The 16,241-nt window shown below is 46.9% G+C and overlaps 1 protein-coding gene and 1 long non-coding RNA gene across 12 annotated transcripts in view; one reads left to right on the forward strand and one right to left on the reverse strand.

Annotated features, from left to right (window-relative positions):
* Nucleotides 1-4,969: 4,969 nt before the first annotated feature.
* LOC136013767 (uncharacterized) lies at nucleotides 4,970-8,329 on the reverse strand. Of its 4 annotated transcripts, none has more exons than XR_010612363.1 (4): nucleotides 7,394-8,329; nucleotides 6,989-7,072; nucleotides 6,538-6,858; nucleotides 4,970-4,997 (listed from the first exon to the last, which is right to left on the reverse strand). It is a non-coding gene; the product is annotated as an uncharacterized LOC136013767 (long non-coding RNA). The 4 variants fall into 4 exon arrangements; XR_010612362.1 differs by lacking the exon at nucleotides 4,970-4,997 and having other exon boundaries at nucleotides 6,136-6,858; nucleotides 7,394-7,515; nucleotides 7,848-8,329; XR_010612361.1 differs by lacking the exon at nucleotides 4,970-4,997 and having other exon boundaries at nucleotides 6,136-6,858; nucleotides 7,848-8,329.
* Nucleotides 8,330-9,123: 794 nt separating this feature from the next.
* DACH1 (dachshund family transcription factor 1) overlaps nucleotides 9,124-16,241 on the forward strand; it is a 374,731-nt gene continuing 367,613 nt past the window's right edge. For 4 of the 8 annotated variants that reach the window (XM_065678139.1, XM_065678144.1, XM_065678140.1 and 1 more), the window contains exon 1: nucleotides 9,124-11,004. In XM_065678139.1, coding sequence (XP_065534211.1) covers nucleotides 10,268-11,004 — 737 coding nt within the window. In that variant the 5' untranslated portion in view covers nucleotides 9,124-10,267. The remainder of the gene's footprint in view (nucleotides 11,005-16,241) is intronic. The other 4 variants (XM_065678141.1, XM_065678145.1, XM_065678146.1 and 1 more) reach the window with 3 other exon arrangements.

Genomic DNA, 16,241 nt, shown 5'->3' on the forward strand with positions numbered 1-16,241 from the left:
AAGTGACCTGCCTAACTGGTTATTAGCTGTACCACAGAATGCAAATATCAGCACAGAAGCAAAGAGCCTCATTTGAGCTTTATCTTCTTTGACGCCTCACTTGTGTCAATATTGTGATCCCAGCCAAAGACTGTGTTTCGTGATGGATTCTCTCTTCAAAAAAACCTCCCAGCAACACTGAGATCTGTGCTTCTATCTATATGCCCAGCAAAGGAAACCTACACACTTGGTGAATTGTGTCAACATGAGCTTATGCACTAAAGGATTTAGGCACCTACTCAGTCATGCAACATTTGGTAGTATGAGTATGGCACCTGAATTTTTTTGTGGATCTTAGTTGTTCTTTTGTTCCTTATATGTGAAAACAGAATAATCCTCAACTGCCTGAGAGTGATTGTCAGGCTGAGGGGTGTAATTAAGCAGAAGTACAATTAAAACTCTTTCTAACTACCTAGATTAAAGCAACTTAGATGGTGATAGTTCATTTTTCTTGCTTTGAAGTTTATATTTTAAGTTTATACTCCCATGTTCAGGAGAATAAACTTCATTAAAAACAACTTCCTAGTATATACCTTAGACTCAATATTTTGAATGGATAAAATTATATTACTGTAATTCACCTCCTTTTATATTTTTACAATTTTCTTAAATTCATTTCTTACGTAAATGCATTCACTGCTTTTCCCCTAAATTTTGCTTTGCTTTTCAAAATATAAGAATCAAATGTGGTTTTCTTTTGTTTTTCTTGTTAGTACATCTGTGACTCAGCTTCTTGGTTTCCAGTGTCAAGTACCTACTTATAGATCTACAGCTGTGCCTAAACTTAAGAATTTATTGAGGATTTGCTGTCTTCATAAGTCTATTTTTATTGGATAAATATTCCAAGAACTTATTTTTTATAAGCACTCAAATACATAAGCTTAAAGTCCTGTATTCATCCAATAAAATTCAATTACATGTAAATAACTGAGCACTGGAGAGTAACAGACACCAGTGAAGTTATATTATTTATAAATTCAAACAAATAGTCATAATGAAAGTTTTCTGCCATCATCCGCAATAACCAACAGTGTATATATTAAAGGAATTTATTTTGGCCATACTACCCTTATTATACCTATCATGAAGATACAGGACCTTTTTTTTTAATGTTTAATATCTATGCCAAGTATTATCCTGTTTTAAAATAAATATATTTTGGGGAAATGTGAAAATAGAGAAAATCAGGATTTCCTGCAAGTTATTTTCAGCTCCTTTAGTATTAAGTGCTTTCTGTATTTACGGGATTGTGTGACAAATTTCTGGCATACAGAACCATTTGTGCATATATTTTGGTGCTTATTATTGATGAAGAAATGCACAGCAACAATAAAGAAAAAAGAGAAAATGTGACTGTCAAGTAGAGAGACTCATTAATCCTGGCCCGCCTTTCATCATCCACCTGATGATTTTAGACATTTAACCCAAGGTATTTGAGAACATATTTAGAGTTTCCCTTCTTGGCTAAACAAGGTCTTAATATCTCAGGAAGTTTATACAGTGTGAACCAATGGTCTACTGAAAGCTTTAAAAAAGACAGAAGATGACAGGGTTAGTCCATTGACACCTACTTGTGATCGGGTGTATGTGACAGAATTCAAAGCCTCCTCTTACAGCTTTGGGAATCCTGCATGGGAAATCATAACATGCTGGACACTATCGTAAGTGCTTGGATATGACTGGGAACATTATCCAGTATGCCAATGCATAACAAAAAACAAGCAAATACTCAAGACATTCACTGTAAAAGTGTATCTTGAGGTTATCTACTTGGATCTTGTACCCAGACAGGAGGACTGTGTGTCACCTTCTTTGCAAAGTCCATCCTCATCTCCAAAGCAAGGAGAACAGAGAGTTTCCAAGAAAACCTCAATGCTGCCCATTAACAGTCTCTGCACATGATGTATGTAAATAATAATAATAATAAAAAACAAACAAAACCTGACACAACTTCACACCCATCCTTACCGCCCAAAAAAAACCCCTCAAGCACAAACCCCAAATACCGGAGAAAAGAAAGGGGCCTAATGGCGATATCTCACAGATCTTCTGTAGCTTTGCATTTCAGGGGGGTGTCTAAAACTCAGAAATCTCTCTAGCATTGTTCATGTTTCCCACCAAGTCTTAACAGACAGACAGCCACTCCAATTCTTTTCACAATGACAGTGTTAAGATGCTGCATATGGAAAACTAGCTCCATTCACACACCTCCTCAAACACAGCAGGGTTAGTGAGGTGGCAAGAAGGGAAGGAAAGGGAAAAGATAAATTTTCCATTTCTGGCTTTTTCTAATCTTTCACTCAGACAATGAAGAAACAACAAACGCCCACTTCATTCAAATATGTGCTTAAACCTTATTTTGTCCGCATCACGCTCCCCAGCACAGCAGAGCGCTTCCTTCCCCCTGAAGGACGCTTCTGCTCGGGCCGGCCCGCGGGTTGCGGAGGGCAGAGGAGGGAAAACAGAAGGGTGGGGAGGGAAGCGGAGAGGCGCGGAAGAGAGCGCGGGCCGCGCAGCCCGGACCCCCGAAACCGCCAGGCGCGGTCACTAGTGGGCGCTGCAATTTCCAATGAGTTTCTCTAAGCAGCGCTCTTCTACGTCGCATAATCCCTGGAATGGGTGGCGGTGTGCGTGTGTGTGCGTGTGCAGGAGCTATTGCTTCCATATAAACGACTACGCCTGTGTGTGCAGTCTACAGGCAGCTGTCAGTTATGCTTCTTTGCTTTTCTGGAGCTGAGCTGGGAGAGGTCACTGGACAAGCAAATTACTGCTGGGTTTTTTGTTGGTTTGTTGTTTTTTTTTTTTTAAGCCGGCCCTGGCAAAGCAGCACCCCCCTGAGCTCAGGGCTCAGAAGTAACGGTGTCGCTCCGGTTATACTACACCAAATATCCGCGAAGTCCCCAAGAAGCACAGCTGAAAATCTGTCGAAAGAGCTGTACATGCCACGTTAAACCTGAGCTGCTTTTGATGTGGCTGGCAACGTAATTTTGTTTTGGCTAGGCTGGGTGTGGGGCACTTATCTAAAAAGATCTCCTCCACTTGCATGTTTCTTTATTGCTGTTGAACAATAAAGGGATCTCTCAAAGAAGGGGTCTCTGTGGTACTATTGCAAGAGACATGCAAAAAATACCCAGCAACCTCGTCACATTACCCAAGCCTACTTAGCAACTTTCAGACTTTGTTCCTCTGCTTTCCTAACTAAATGCAGCAGACAGAAATGGGAGATAACGCTCCCATGCAAATGAAGACAACAGTTGCTCGCCCACTCTCCGCTTTGGCTAGTGGAAGACACACTGGTTTCCCTAAAGCAGCTTTTTTTTAGCTCCTTTTTTGTCCTTTCTTTCCCCGGGCAGCCTCCTGCCTGCAATGCGCCGGTGCATTGTCCCCTGACAGCTGATGCTTATCGCGCCGGGGGAGGGGGGGGGAGAGTATTGTGTTTCAGCTCGTGGCACTGGAAAACCTCGCAACTTTCTTTTGAAGTTAAATGGCTTCATTTGGTTTCCAGGTCTGCATAACTCTCCGAACTATAATGACCCAAAAGCCGACCCATTTACAGCGCCCGTCCAACCAACCTGTTCCTCCCTCAGTGGGAGCTTCGGCCAAGAAGGTGGGGGTAAACTCCTCGACCAGCCTAACTTGCACCGTAATTAAATTGTATTTTATCCTACCGAGGCGTTAAAAATATCGAGCAAAATACAAGTTTCAGTAATTTGTTTGTATTCTTACCTGTAGGAGCTGGAAATTAACAGCCCCGCTTAGTTTACTGTTCAGCCTGGAGAGCGAGAGATTGCTTTGCAAACATTACAGTTATTATGTCTGCAGTTGGTACTCTTTGTATAAATTATTGATCAGACATCTTATTTTTCTTTCTGCTTAATGGATATTATAGCATAGCCGTTTACACGCTATAGTTAAGGTTGTGTCAGCACTTCCATTTATAACATCCCCCTCTTGCCGAGAGTTTATAACTCGCAATAAAATTCCGCTCTGGGCTGAAACTTTTCAAGCAAGAGTTCGGACTTTTAAAGGTCTTTCACCTCCCCGTCAAACAACAATTAAAAAATGTTTGTCTGCCTTTTCTGTTGTTGTTGTTGAAATATGGGACTAATCAAGGTTAACACCCCACCCACCAATGTTTTTCATTCACTGAAGTGCCTTGAGGAGGAAAAGGCTGCGTCTCGCAAGCTGTCAACTCGTACAGAAGAAAAAAACTGTGCATTCTTTAAATATATTTATTATTATTAAAGGAAACAATTAGTGCTGGAGCAGCTGCCGATCCGGCGCCCTCCGCCCCGATCCAGGGCCCCGGCGCCGGGGGATTGGCCAGCCCGGCGGGGACGGACGGACAGACGGACGGATTGACGGAAGGACGGATGATGCCGCGGTCCCCCTGCCTCTCCGGCAGAGACCGGGGCGCGTACTGGAAATCCAGGAACATTTAAACACCGGGCAGGCTCTTCAGCGGCTGTATTTCGATCAGCCTGGGCTTGGAGATGGAGCGGCTGAGCAAACCAATTCTGCAAGGGGCGGGGAGGGGGGGGGGGAGCACGGGAAAGAGCATCTCAAAGTAGACCACCGCTTTAACATAATTTAATGGCAGGGGCTTTGCACTTCGTAATTACTGCTCCGAGCGACTTTTTCTACCTGTTGGTAGGTGAATTAACACGTTGGACTGAGGACCTCTAATGAGAGCCCGAGTGTAACTCAGACAGAGCTCCCCGCCTATTCCAGTCCTCATTTAATTCACGCAGGGAAGTTGGTGATAGCTTCCTCATCGCACCGCAGCCGGCTCTCTTGGCCGTCCGTCTTCAGGTGGATGTCAGCAGGCGGTGCCCAGCTCCTGCTCCATCCCGCCATGCCTGTATCCATTCATCCATCCATTTCGCCCCCGCCCCCGCCCCAGCCAGCCCGAGCAGGGAACCCGACCCCTGATCCACTTCACCGTTTGGCTCTGGAAGCTGCAACGTGATCGAGAGGCTCAAATCAACGTAAGGGTTATTTTAGTTACTGACTTCGAAACCTGTTTTCTAAAGTCAAACAGTGACTTAAAGATAAAAAACCCCAAACAAAACCAAACAACAACAAAAGCCCCAACAACTAAACCACGTAAATAATCAAGTCGCTTAATTGGCGTTTGGTATTTGCGATTTGCATATATGCGCTTGTGCAGGGGTGTGTGTTTGTACGTACGTACGTGTGTGTGTGTGTGTGTGTGTGTGTGTGTGTGATGCAGGGAGGAGGGAGGGAAGGGGTGAGAAGGTTCCCAAGCCGTCGGGTAGTGCATCTCTCAGCACGACACGTCTTTGGTCAGAGCATCAGTGAGCATTACCGTAGAGAACTCCCATTTCTTGTGGGGATGAAGGGGCAGGATTGAAGGATTCGGAGGCGGGGGGGGGGGGGGGGGGGGGGAAGGGAAGGGAAGGGTGAGGTGGTAAATCCTGCCCTTGTACTAGGGCGCTGATACCCTCGGAGCCAATGAGATGGCTCGCGGGAGTTAAGCCGGCGGAAGCTGCTCCAACGCTGAAGGGATCGGGTCAATCAGAGAGCGTGCCAAGCCCTCTCTGGTCCTGTGTTGGGGATGTGCAGCCCCTTCTCTCACCTCTCCAGCTGAGAGAGGCACATTACACCGTGAGCTCAGGTGATCATTTGCTCCCAGATGCTCTTTTTTAATGACTTCAAAAGTTATTTTTAATGGCTTCTGAAGTTTCTGTCATTCCATTCTTCCACCTTTTTTTTTTTTTTTTTTGTTTGCGTGTGTTAAGCAGGCACCATACCTAACTACAGACTGCAGTAAACAGAATGTGAAAGCAATCTTGCCGTGTATTATTTTGGACTTTTTATGATATATGGTGGACAGTTCAGAAGTGTATGCTGTTGTTGAAGCTGTTTGTGCTCGGTGTGCTAATGCGCTGTTTGATTGAGTGAATTAGCAGTCATAACAATCTGGCAGACTGGCCATAGAAGTGTGCTCAAATTGATTTGTGTTATGGCTGGACTGGAAAATCTAGTGTTAGTTGTTTTTTGCCCTGGGGCATTGTTTGTACCAAAGTCCACTTTTCATTTAATTTTCCAATAGATTTTTGAAAGACCAAAAGGTTTGTGATCAACATTTGCTGCACTTTATTATTATTCTTCAGTTATTACAAATAACCTATGAGTAATTTCAGGTTCCCCAAAACCTTGCTTTCAATTAGAGTAAACATAATTAGCGTGACATCGTGCTTGGAATGGTAAATCTCCTTTTGTATCTATTAAGCATGTTATCTACTTGTCCTGTCACTGAAAGGAATCCAGTCTGTATTTGTATTGGACAAGGTCTGTGCTAGTTTGACTATAAAGCAACAATTAGAAAAACAGCACTGCAGTATCCAGTTTCTTATTACTGGTACAACACTTCCCCTTAATCTCAACAGTATTCATGGCATTTTCAATGTTTAGTAAATATCTTGGTGGAGAAAAAAAAAATAAAAAAAATAGCATCCCAATTCAGAGACTTACATTTCTATGAGCCTTTTTTCCTGAGCGATGCAGGGGGGATTTAGTATGAGGTCCCTCCTCTTCCTCAGGCTTCCCTCCAAATAACAGATAGCTCCTGAAAGGAGGATTGCTGCTTGAGACCTCGGAGATTAAAAGTAAACCAGAACTTACCTTCTCTTTGCCAGTAGTTGCTCATTTTTTAGAATCTTCTGCTCAGCAGTCGTTTGCAGGAATTATCATGCAGCATGATTAAACCTAAACTATTGCTCTACTGATCATACAGAAAGCTTTGTGAAATCATTTAGTTTCTTCTCTTCAGAAATGGGTGAACAAAGCAGGTCACTAGACAAGGATAAGACAAAATACAAGATGGGCATTTTTTAGGAAAAGAAATTAAAGAGAAATGGGGGGGGGGGGGGAGGGGGGGATATCGTGGATTAACTTAAAAGGGTAATACACTATTCAGCCTTACCAGGTGCCTATCTTCTGCATATACATTCATTCCCCCGGTTCATTCCTTCACACACGTTCAGAAGACAAATACTTTTCTGGTTTTCTGAATGAATTTAAAGATTTAATTATCAATAATAAATGATCGTGGTTGGGGAAGGGGAGCTGAGGTACTGTCCTATCTCCTGTCAGTCAGGTATGCACATCCCTTAAAAAGCAACAGCTACAATGCATTTTCTAATTGCATTTTACCCTTTACAGCTGCCCTCAAATTTGTAATTTAATAAAACAGTGAACTCCGTATCAGTCTTTTTTTAGAGCAATAAATTACAATCACTGTCAATACATCTTACTGCTTTAACATGCATTTTAATACAGCAAAACGGTTAAAAGAAAAAAAAAGTAGACAGAGAAATAGAGAGAATACCTGCCCTGAACATGAGCAGAACAGAAGACCTGCTTCAAACAATATTCCAGGAAAGAAATTAAAGACTTCTTAATTAGTGCAGCAATTAAGCTTTCTTGGTCGCATTTTAATCAGCCCAGGCCCTATCAAAGGACAAACAGAACGATTTGCAGGTCTTTGAATTTTAAACAGTCTTATTGATTTCACCACCATAAGTCTTCACTTGACGCAGGGAAATTTTTCAAATATCAGTTACAGTAATTTGAGTTTTGCTGGTATCAACTCAGGGAGACCCAAAAAGGAAAATGCCCAACAGTATCATTACATGAAAGGGTCAGCGAGTAAGAGAAATGCAATCTAAAAAAGTTTACACAGAGCAGCCTCAGGATTTGTTCATGCATTTGTGGGAGCATGTGAGTGTATGTGTGAGTTCAAATAAATTCAGTCACTCCCCATAATCACGAGAAACACTTACCAAGCCAGAAGCTTTGAGGAGTCTTGGATCTTTTCATAAATCTCTTTCTAGGTTTCTAATCCCATTGTTGCATTGAATTGATCAAGGTTAACCCAAACCTGTGGTAGTAAACCCTTTCAAACTACATTTTTTTATATGGTTTTGAACCATGAGGATTATATATCCATGAGGGCACACAGCAAAAAGAAAAGCAGAAGGGCTGGTGTGCATCACATTGTAGTGAAAGTGGAGAACAAATGAAATGGTAGGTTTCCTAATTCAGAGTTCTCTCAGATCTCCGAGTGGTAATATGACATATGTCTGGCTCTGTCCTGATCTTCTCCAGGATTTGTTCTGATCTTCTCCAGGTGCTGGGGAAGGTGAGATGCAAACGGATAGTTGAGGCAAAGAAAACATGGACAGAGTTGGTTTCCTACAACTGGAAAAAGAAAGATGCAGTGTATTCACAGTTTTAAATTACAAGTTTTAGGTAATACTAGACCCCACCACTGGAACTCAAGTTGAACAAGCTCCTCCAAAGAAACATTCTGAAAAAGCACCTAAGAACAACGGTAAGAAGTTTTCTCCACAATTATGGGTATGCAAGACTTCAAAACAAAATGCCACTTTGTATTTTCCTGGGTTTATTTGTAAATTTTAAAGATTTTAGTGCACTGCTCTGCTAAACTTTCACTAGCAAAGATCACCTTTGTCCTTTAGAACACGTATTAGAACATGAATTCCTGTAAATTGAACTTTAAAGTAAAATAAGCAAGTAGATCATACAAGAACAGTTTACATCTGGTAATGTGGAAATTCCCCTGCACTGAATTACTACAGTTGAGATTACCCACTTTGTAGATGTGTCATCCCATGAGTCATACCTCACATAATAGTATACATAATAAAAAAGCAGCTATGGGCACATACATGCATCACAATTCATTAAACACACAGTGTACATTTTTAAAGCAAGAGCACTACGCACACGCCGAACCCCACTTCTGCAGACCCCCCCAGTCTATCCGAACAGCCGCTTCTTTACCCCTTTGAACACGCCAAGTGCCCTCCCCACAAGCAGAACCAAGCTCCAGGCTTCCCCTACCGACACCGACGCCCCACGGGAGGGTGCAAACCACGAGTTAGATCAGCATCCCCAGCACCAGCGGCGCGCAAGTACCGCGGACACGCGTGGGGCCCAACCACTCCAGGCGAGGCGAGGCGCGTCCTACCCTGCCCGCTGCGCCACTGCGCATGCGTGGGCAAGCGCAGCAGCTCACTTTGCGCGCTACCTGGCTCGCGGGTCCGCGAGCTTTCTGCGCGCTTTCTGCGCGGTGCCGGCACCTGTTGCACAGCGGTACCTGCGCGGGCCAGGCCGGCCTCCTTCCCCTCTCCTAAGTTACTTGTGTGTCGCCGCTGCCCTCCTCGACGCGGTTCCCCGGCGGCGTGACCTGCAGAGCCGCGTCCCCTCGCAGGACCGTCCCCTGCGCAACGCAACGAAGGGGCCTCGGCGCTGCCGCCAGACGCTCAGCAACAACTCCCTCCACGTTTGTGGTCCCGGGAGAACAACAAACAACAACAAGAGCAACAGACCGGTCGGGAGGTTTCCGCTTTTGTCCGCGGGTGCCCCGGCCCCGGCAAGGTGCGCGGCTAGCGCCCGCCCCGCGCCCCGCTCCGGGGGGAGGCTGGGGATGCTCGTGTTTCTCCACAAACTGTGTTGACACGCGACTGCTGAAAAGGGCTGGGAAAATTACATCTAGTCTCTGGTGGGGTGAAATATGAAACATGTAATCTAACGGTTCCTGAAGGGGAGGGGGGAGAAAGAGACTTCTGTCTCCGTCTCTGTTTTCCTGCTCCGGGTTCCTGGTTGGATAATTCGGGTTAATACTAGTGAGTGAGCCTTTTGCTGCTTCAAAGGGTATTTCAAGTTGCCGGAGCTCCTCCCCTCCGCACCGTGTGACAACAACAACTCGTCCAGCGAGCGAGCGGCGGCGGCGGCGGCAGCCAGCACTTCCCAGCTCATTTTCTCTCTGTCATTCCCCTCTCAATCTTTGATCAATGTACTTGCCAGAGAGAACCGAAGTCCTTCAAACCTCCTCTTTTTCACCTTCGTCTTTAACGTGGTGCTAGAGCAAGGACCACAAAAAGAAACTGCCCTCCCCCTCCCCTCGGCCCCAGCCCCGCCGCCCGGAGCGGACTTCTCCTCCTCCTCCTCCTCCTCCGTCCCCACTTGTGGGACACTTTGTGCGTTCTCTCTCTCACTCTGCCCCCTGCTCTCTCGCTCGCCGCAGCACCTGATCCGGGGTTATCCCCCCCTTCTTCTCCCCCCTTCTCCCTTCTCTCCTTTCCTCCTTTTTTTAATTTTTTTTTTCTTCCCTTTCCCCTGCGTGTGTGTGGGAACTTTCCCCCCTCCCCCTGCCCCCTCCGCCGTATATGTGACCATGGCCGTACCGGCTGCTTTGATCCCTCCGACCCAGCTGGTCCCCCCTCAGCCTCCGGTCTCAACTTCTGCCGCCTGCACCACCACCACCACCACCTCCTCGTCGGCCACCTCCTCGTCAGCCACCTCCTCTCCGTCTCCGTCCATCGCTCCCCCGCCGGCCGCTTCGGGGACAAACCTATTCCGGCCGGAGCCCATCGCAGCGGCAGCGGCGGCGACGGCCACAGTCACCTCCACCACCAGCAGCGGCGGCGGTAACGGCAGCAGCAGCGGCGGCAGCGGCGGCGGCAGCCCCAGCCTGGGCACCGGCGGCGGCAGCAGCGGCGGCGGCAGCAGCGGCGGCGGCACCTCCACTCCCAATGCCAGCGCAGCCAGCGCGGCCAGCAGTCTGCCCGGCAAGCCCGTGTACTCGACCCCGTCCCCGGTGGAGAACACCCCCCAGAATAACGAGTGCAAGATGGTGGATCTGAGGGGGGCCAAAGTAGCCTCCTTCACCGTGGAGGGCTGCGAGCTCATCTGCCTGCCCCAGGCTTTCGACCTCTTCCTGAAGCACTTGGTGGGGGGCTTGCACACGGTCTACACCAAGCTGAAGCGGCTGGAGATCACGCCCGTGGTCTGCAACGTGGAGCAGGTCCGCATCCTGAGGGGGCTGGGGGCTATCCAGCCCGGGGTCAACCGCTGCAAACTCATCTCCAGGAAGGATTTCGAGACCCTCTACAACGACTGCACCAACGCCAGGTAACCGCCGCAAGCCACACGCATATCCCGCGCCCCCTCCCCGCCACCGCCTCCCGTCCCACCCCCGTGCGGTGCGGCCCGGCCCGGCGTGCGCTGCGCTCTTGCCCGCTGCTTCCCGCAGCCAGCGCTCGGCCCCGGGGCAGGCGGTGGAGGGGAGCGACCCGCTCCCGGAGGCCAGATGCAGTCGCCCTCTTCCCTCTCCCCTGCTGCCCCGGCACCCAGGCGGCCTCCTCCTGAGCCGGCCGCGCCGTTTCTTGGTGGGACGGAGGGAGAGACGGGAGGGGGTGTTTGCGTCCCTCTGTGCCTAGCAAGTGTCGCCTTGTCATTGTTCCCTTCTCTCCCTCCGGCCGAGGAGTCCGCAGGCTCCGGGCGGCCGCGGGCAGCGCAGTGCGCTGCTTATGCGGGGAGGGGAGGGGGCAGCGCGGCCTAAAAGTGCTTTCCAAGCGACGAACGCCCCGCTCCAAGTTTATCCCTGGATGTATCTTTAAAACAGGCAGCCCTGGGAAAAAGCTGCCCGAGGGGTGCGCGGGAGTGGGCGGGGAGCGGTAGCGGAGGGAGGGGGACACACACACTCGGGCAGCACACGGACACCCGGGTTTCGGGTAAATGGGTCGGGGCGCGGAGCGTCCTCCGGGCGGAAGGCCCTGCCCGGGGTGAATGGAGGCCACTTGGCCATCAGCCGCTGTCATGTAGTCGAAGCATGAGAGCACTTTTTGTATCAGTCTATGAGGCAGTTGCCACATGGCGAATGGGGGGGGGGGGACACGGGACGGGGACGGACGGGGAAGGAGGGCGGGAAGACGGCGAGGAGGAGGAGGAGGTGGCTGCTTTGGGGTAGCGGGGAGAGGTGCCAGGCGGCCGGGATGGGCTGCTTCCCGTGGCGGGGAGGGGAGGGTCCGGTCCCGGTAGAGCAGGTGCGAGCAGCACCCGGGTCCCGGCAGCCGGGGAGGAGGCGACGGGGCCAGCGGGAGCGCAGGAGGGATTTGGCGACGCTGAATCCTGTTACCGCGCAGAATAACGCGGGCGCGGTGGCGGGGATGGAGCGGGGTAACGCCGCACTCCCCGCGGGTCGGGGCGGGGGGACGACGGAGGAGAGGTGAAGCTCCAAACTTGCTACGACGGGGAGGGGTGTTGCGGGCAAGGGGGGGGGGGGCAGGGGGAGCTGGCAGGAGAGGAAATGCTTGCTGCAATAGCAGCCCGCTTTGCAACCGAGGGCGAAAGCGTGGGGCTGCTATCTCTCCATCTGTAGGTTACAGGGCTGAATCTGCTTGGTACGGGAAGGGGATCGCGTAACTGCCGTGACCCCGAGATGAGAGCGGTCGGAAGCGCCGCCAGCTCCCTGGCCACCCTCCGTGACTTGGGCGGGGAGCTCCTCTCCGGGTCTGCCGGGCGGGAGCGGCGGCAGGAGCTGCACCCGGAGCGATGTCGTAGGCAAAGTCCCTATGTTACTTTCGGTACACGCAAATAAACAGACCGGGCTCGTTTCAGTTTCCTATTGTCAGATTTCAAGGTGCAGCCACAGACAACACGTGGGGAATTAACCCCAGGCGATGCCGTGGTCCTTCCCTCCCTCTCCTCCTCTCCCCTCCCCTCTCCTCATGGCGGGGGGGTGTGCCGTTCCCTCCGTCCCCCCTGCCAGAGTTAGTTGGGGGTAGTTGGGACTCATTAGCATAGAGCCCGGGGAAGCAGAGCCCTGACACTGCAGTAGCTGTTGCTAGATGGATTGTTGAAGTTCCTGAATATTCAGGGCAGCAGGACAAAACAGCCTGGAATAACTTCCAAGCGCTGACATAACTGTAGCTTGTAGCTGCTCGGGTAACTCTACTGTTGTTTCATGTGGGATCAACATGAATATTAATAGCTGCTTTTAGGATTATTTTTTGTGTGTGTGTGTGTGTGTGTGTGTGTCATGTAACTTATAACTACTCTGCACAAGTTCCAAGATTTGGTCCTTAAAATAAACTCATGGAAGTTTTATTTTGCCACGGTCATAATGTGTGAGTTGTAATTTGAATGGGTGAAATTAACAGAGAAACGAGAAACTTTCTTTTTTTTTGGGGGGGGGGTGGGGGGGTTTGGGAGCATGGGGACACCAATTCCTGGACTTGGCAGGGTTCTAAAAGGGTTTGGCAGCCTGGTTGTTACATGGGTTGATTATGTCAACAGCGCAGAATCGGCTGTGTTTCAGCTGTTTCTGAGGTCTGCTCTGTTATAACCCAGCATCGTAGAAATTACAGTAGTAGGTTCAGAAGTGGATGGGATTTGACCCTTAAAAAGCGTAATTGTAGTAGACTTATTTATACATCCATTAAGCAGATAACTTAATGGAAAGGATATACAATAGGTATGCAGAATGTGTTATTACAGTATAGACGAATAAAGCAAAGTGGGTCAGTGAGTTTTGGTCAAAACGGATGATATCATCAGAAGATAAATCTGTGTTTACTCTCTGGGTTTCTCCTCCATGCATTTCATTCTGATTCTTCTTTCCTTACAAATTATTTGAAATTATTTCTGACATTACAGTAATTACACAGGATATTTTGATCTACTTGGTTTACCGATTTAAGTGATCTTTCCAGACTCTCAGTGACTGGATATTTAGTCGGGTAATTTCTTTTTGTATCTTGGGTGGACACTTAACTGTCGAGATGGAAGCTGTAAGAGCCAACTCCATCCTAGCGGCTAAATTGTTATACTTATCAGATGTAAAAATTTTGAACCAGCGTGTTATCACTGTTATATTTGTCTCATAATCAGCTGATGCACTCGAATATGCTGATCTCTTTTTGGAAAGCTTCATCAAGGTTAACATGTTATTTAATCAAAAAAAGGCATCCAGATAAAGCCATTACTTTTGTTGTTCTTTAAAAGGATTGAATCGTTAGTTGCCAGTTATTGTGGAAATAATTTGTAATAACTTATTATGAGATGGAAAAGTTTTAGAAGTGTTTCACCAAAATGGTACATTTTAACTGTGATATTGCTATTTAAAAAAAAAATAATCAATCAAACAAAAATCAATGAAACACCAAGGGATTTTCTATTGAATGCTTAATGTGGAGGTCTGTAAAGTGAATAGGTTTCTGTGTTTATTTGTGATACTACTAATAATAACATGATACTAAAGGACCTTTTTCTAAATTAGGCTTCTATATCAGTTCACTGGAAAAATAAGCTTCCGTTATGGAGGATGACTTTTCTTTTCTGGTCATACTGACCTTTGCTTTTATTTTCCTCATAAAAAGCACTGGTCGCCTAACAGAAATCCAGGAAATAGCAGACTGTGCATTCAGCTTACATTCCGATTAAATGGTTTGACATTAATGGGATGCTAGAAAGCCATATGCCAAACAAATAAGGGAAGAATAAAGGCAAAACATGGAAAATATTTAGAGCTACTAGATGCCAGTAGAGTCGGGTTTCTCGAATGTGTGCGTGAAATAGAGTAGTGAACTGCGCGCTGGATGTCACCTGCCCAGGATTAATGACCTGGAAGATATTGATCCCAGATTGTTCCTGGTCCCTTGTGTTTGGAACACTTGTTGTGGAATTTTACCATGCAGGGTCCCTTCATGGAGTTTTCCCATAGACTTAGGCTGGCTTTGGATCGTGCCCACCCGAGTAAAGACTAAAAGCGTGTGCCTTCTGACCTCCCTCATGTGGCCAGGACATGTTAATCTTTTCTGACATTTGAAGATGATTTTGAATGAGTTCATTGACATTCATACTTAAAGCTGGGAATTATTCACACTGTTTGGAAGCTAGTTGCAAATTTTGGAAAACAACCTAATTGATTTTTGAATATAAAGGGGAAAGATGCGGAACATGAAACAGTTCCCTTCAAAGCCTGTCCTACATGGCAGTTATTCAGTCTCTATTTGCTAGCTTCTGCTTCTCTCAAATTATGTGGACTTAGCAAGTACTTGTTTACTGAATACTGCGCGCTTGCATAGGCTTTTTCTGTTTGTATTAATTAAAGGAGTATCTCACCCAGATAGGTTAGTGCAGATCCACAGATATTTCAGATGAACAGGTCAGCAAGTGCAGCTGAAAGGAATGTCAAATACATAGTATCTGTGGTTTATATTGATGACCTTCCTGCTTGCCACAGATTGCTAAAATATAATCAGCAGAAATATGGTAGGTTTTACAAGCAAAGGCGACTTCTGGAAGGTCAGAGGATAAATTGTAGTACCTATAAAGAAGGAGTAAAAGGTTTGGAGGTGGCTTCATCAGACTGAAAAAATCCTAAAAAGACTCCAGCCACTAGCAATTACAGAATTTTGATATCCATCTTATGGTATTTATTTACTGGTAAATATTATAAATTAAAAGCTGAGATCTTTGGACCATACTTACTGCAACAGAACAGACTTTTGATCTGATAGTTGGTCCCTAACAGTAGCCCAGTGTCTTGATACTTGAGGAAGGGAAGTAGGAATATTCACTTCTCCCCAGTGAACATTTGTTGCCTGTTGTGCAATGCTGCCGGTGCTGTTCCAGTGCAGGGGTGTGAGGGGCTGCTAGTGATGGGCAGAGGGAGTATTTTCCCTGATTACTTCACATATTTTCCTCAAGTATTCAATTTGATTAACTCCTCCTTTATCTCATAGCTATGAATATAGGTAAATTTTTTTCTTTTTTTTTTTTTTAATGATTTTTTTTTAAGGAATATTCCACTGGTAGCTTACATGAAAATGCAGTTTTATTGCCACTTTTCCATCAGCTTAGGAGAACGGACTGTGTTAAAGCGCGGCAAATAGCTTTTTTATTTCCAGAAACCATTCCTCTCTCTGTTCACATGCTCACTTCAATCTTTGGCCTCTGCTCTCTTTCTGGAGCTGCAGGCACAGTATCTGGAGCTGTGGGTCCCACTTGGTGCTGTGTAGGAGCACCCTGAAGTGTGTCCCCTATGGGCTTGCTCTTGGGGGGCTGCTGTGCCCGCTCTCATTCTCTCCTCTGAGACCTCTCCGTGCTGTAAACCAAAATGCACCCAAAGTAATCTTATAAGCCTGCTTAATATTTTGTCATCTGGAGTGTGTTCCAAATGCTTCTTGGAAATGCTAAGTTTGTTTGACTGCCAGGTAGTATTTCTTCTGTTCTCTCCTGTTACTAGATTGTTCCAGATGTCTGTTTTTGCCTCTTTGCGATTCATCATCTAAAGTGAATTGTATATGAAGCATAGAATTGTCATACACTGGATTGAATTTTAATATTTTCCTTTTGAACTATAT

This window comes from Lathamus discolor, chromosome 4 (assembly GCF_037157495.1).
Source record: "Lathamus discolor isolate bLatDis1 chromosome 4, bLatDis1.hap1, whole genome shotgun sequence".
In the NCBI taxonomy this organism is placed as follows: Eukaryota; Metazoa; Chordata; class Aves; order Psittaciformes; family Psittacidae; genus Lathamus; species Lathamus discolor.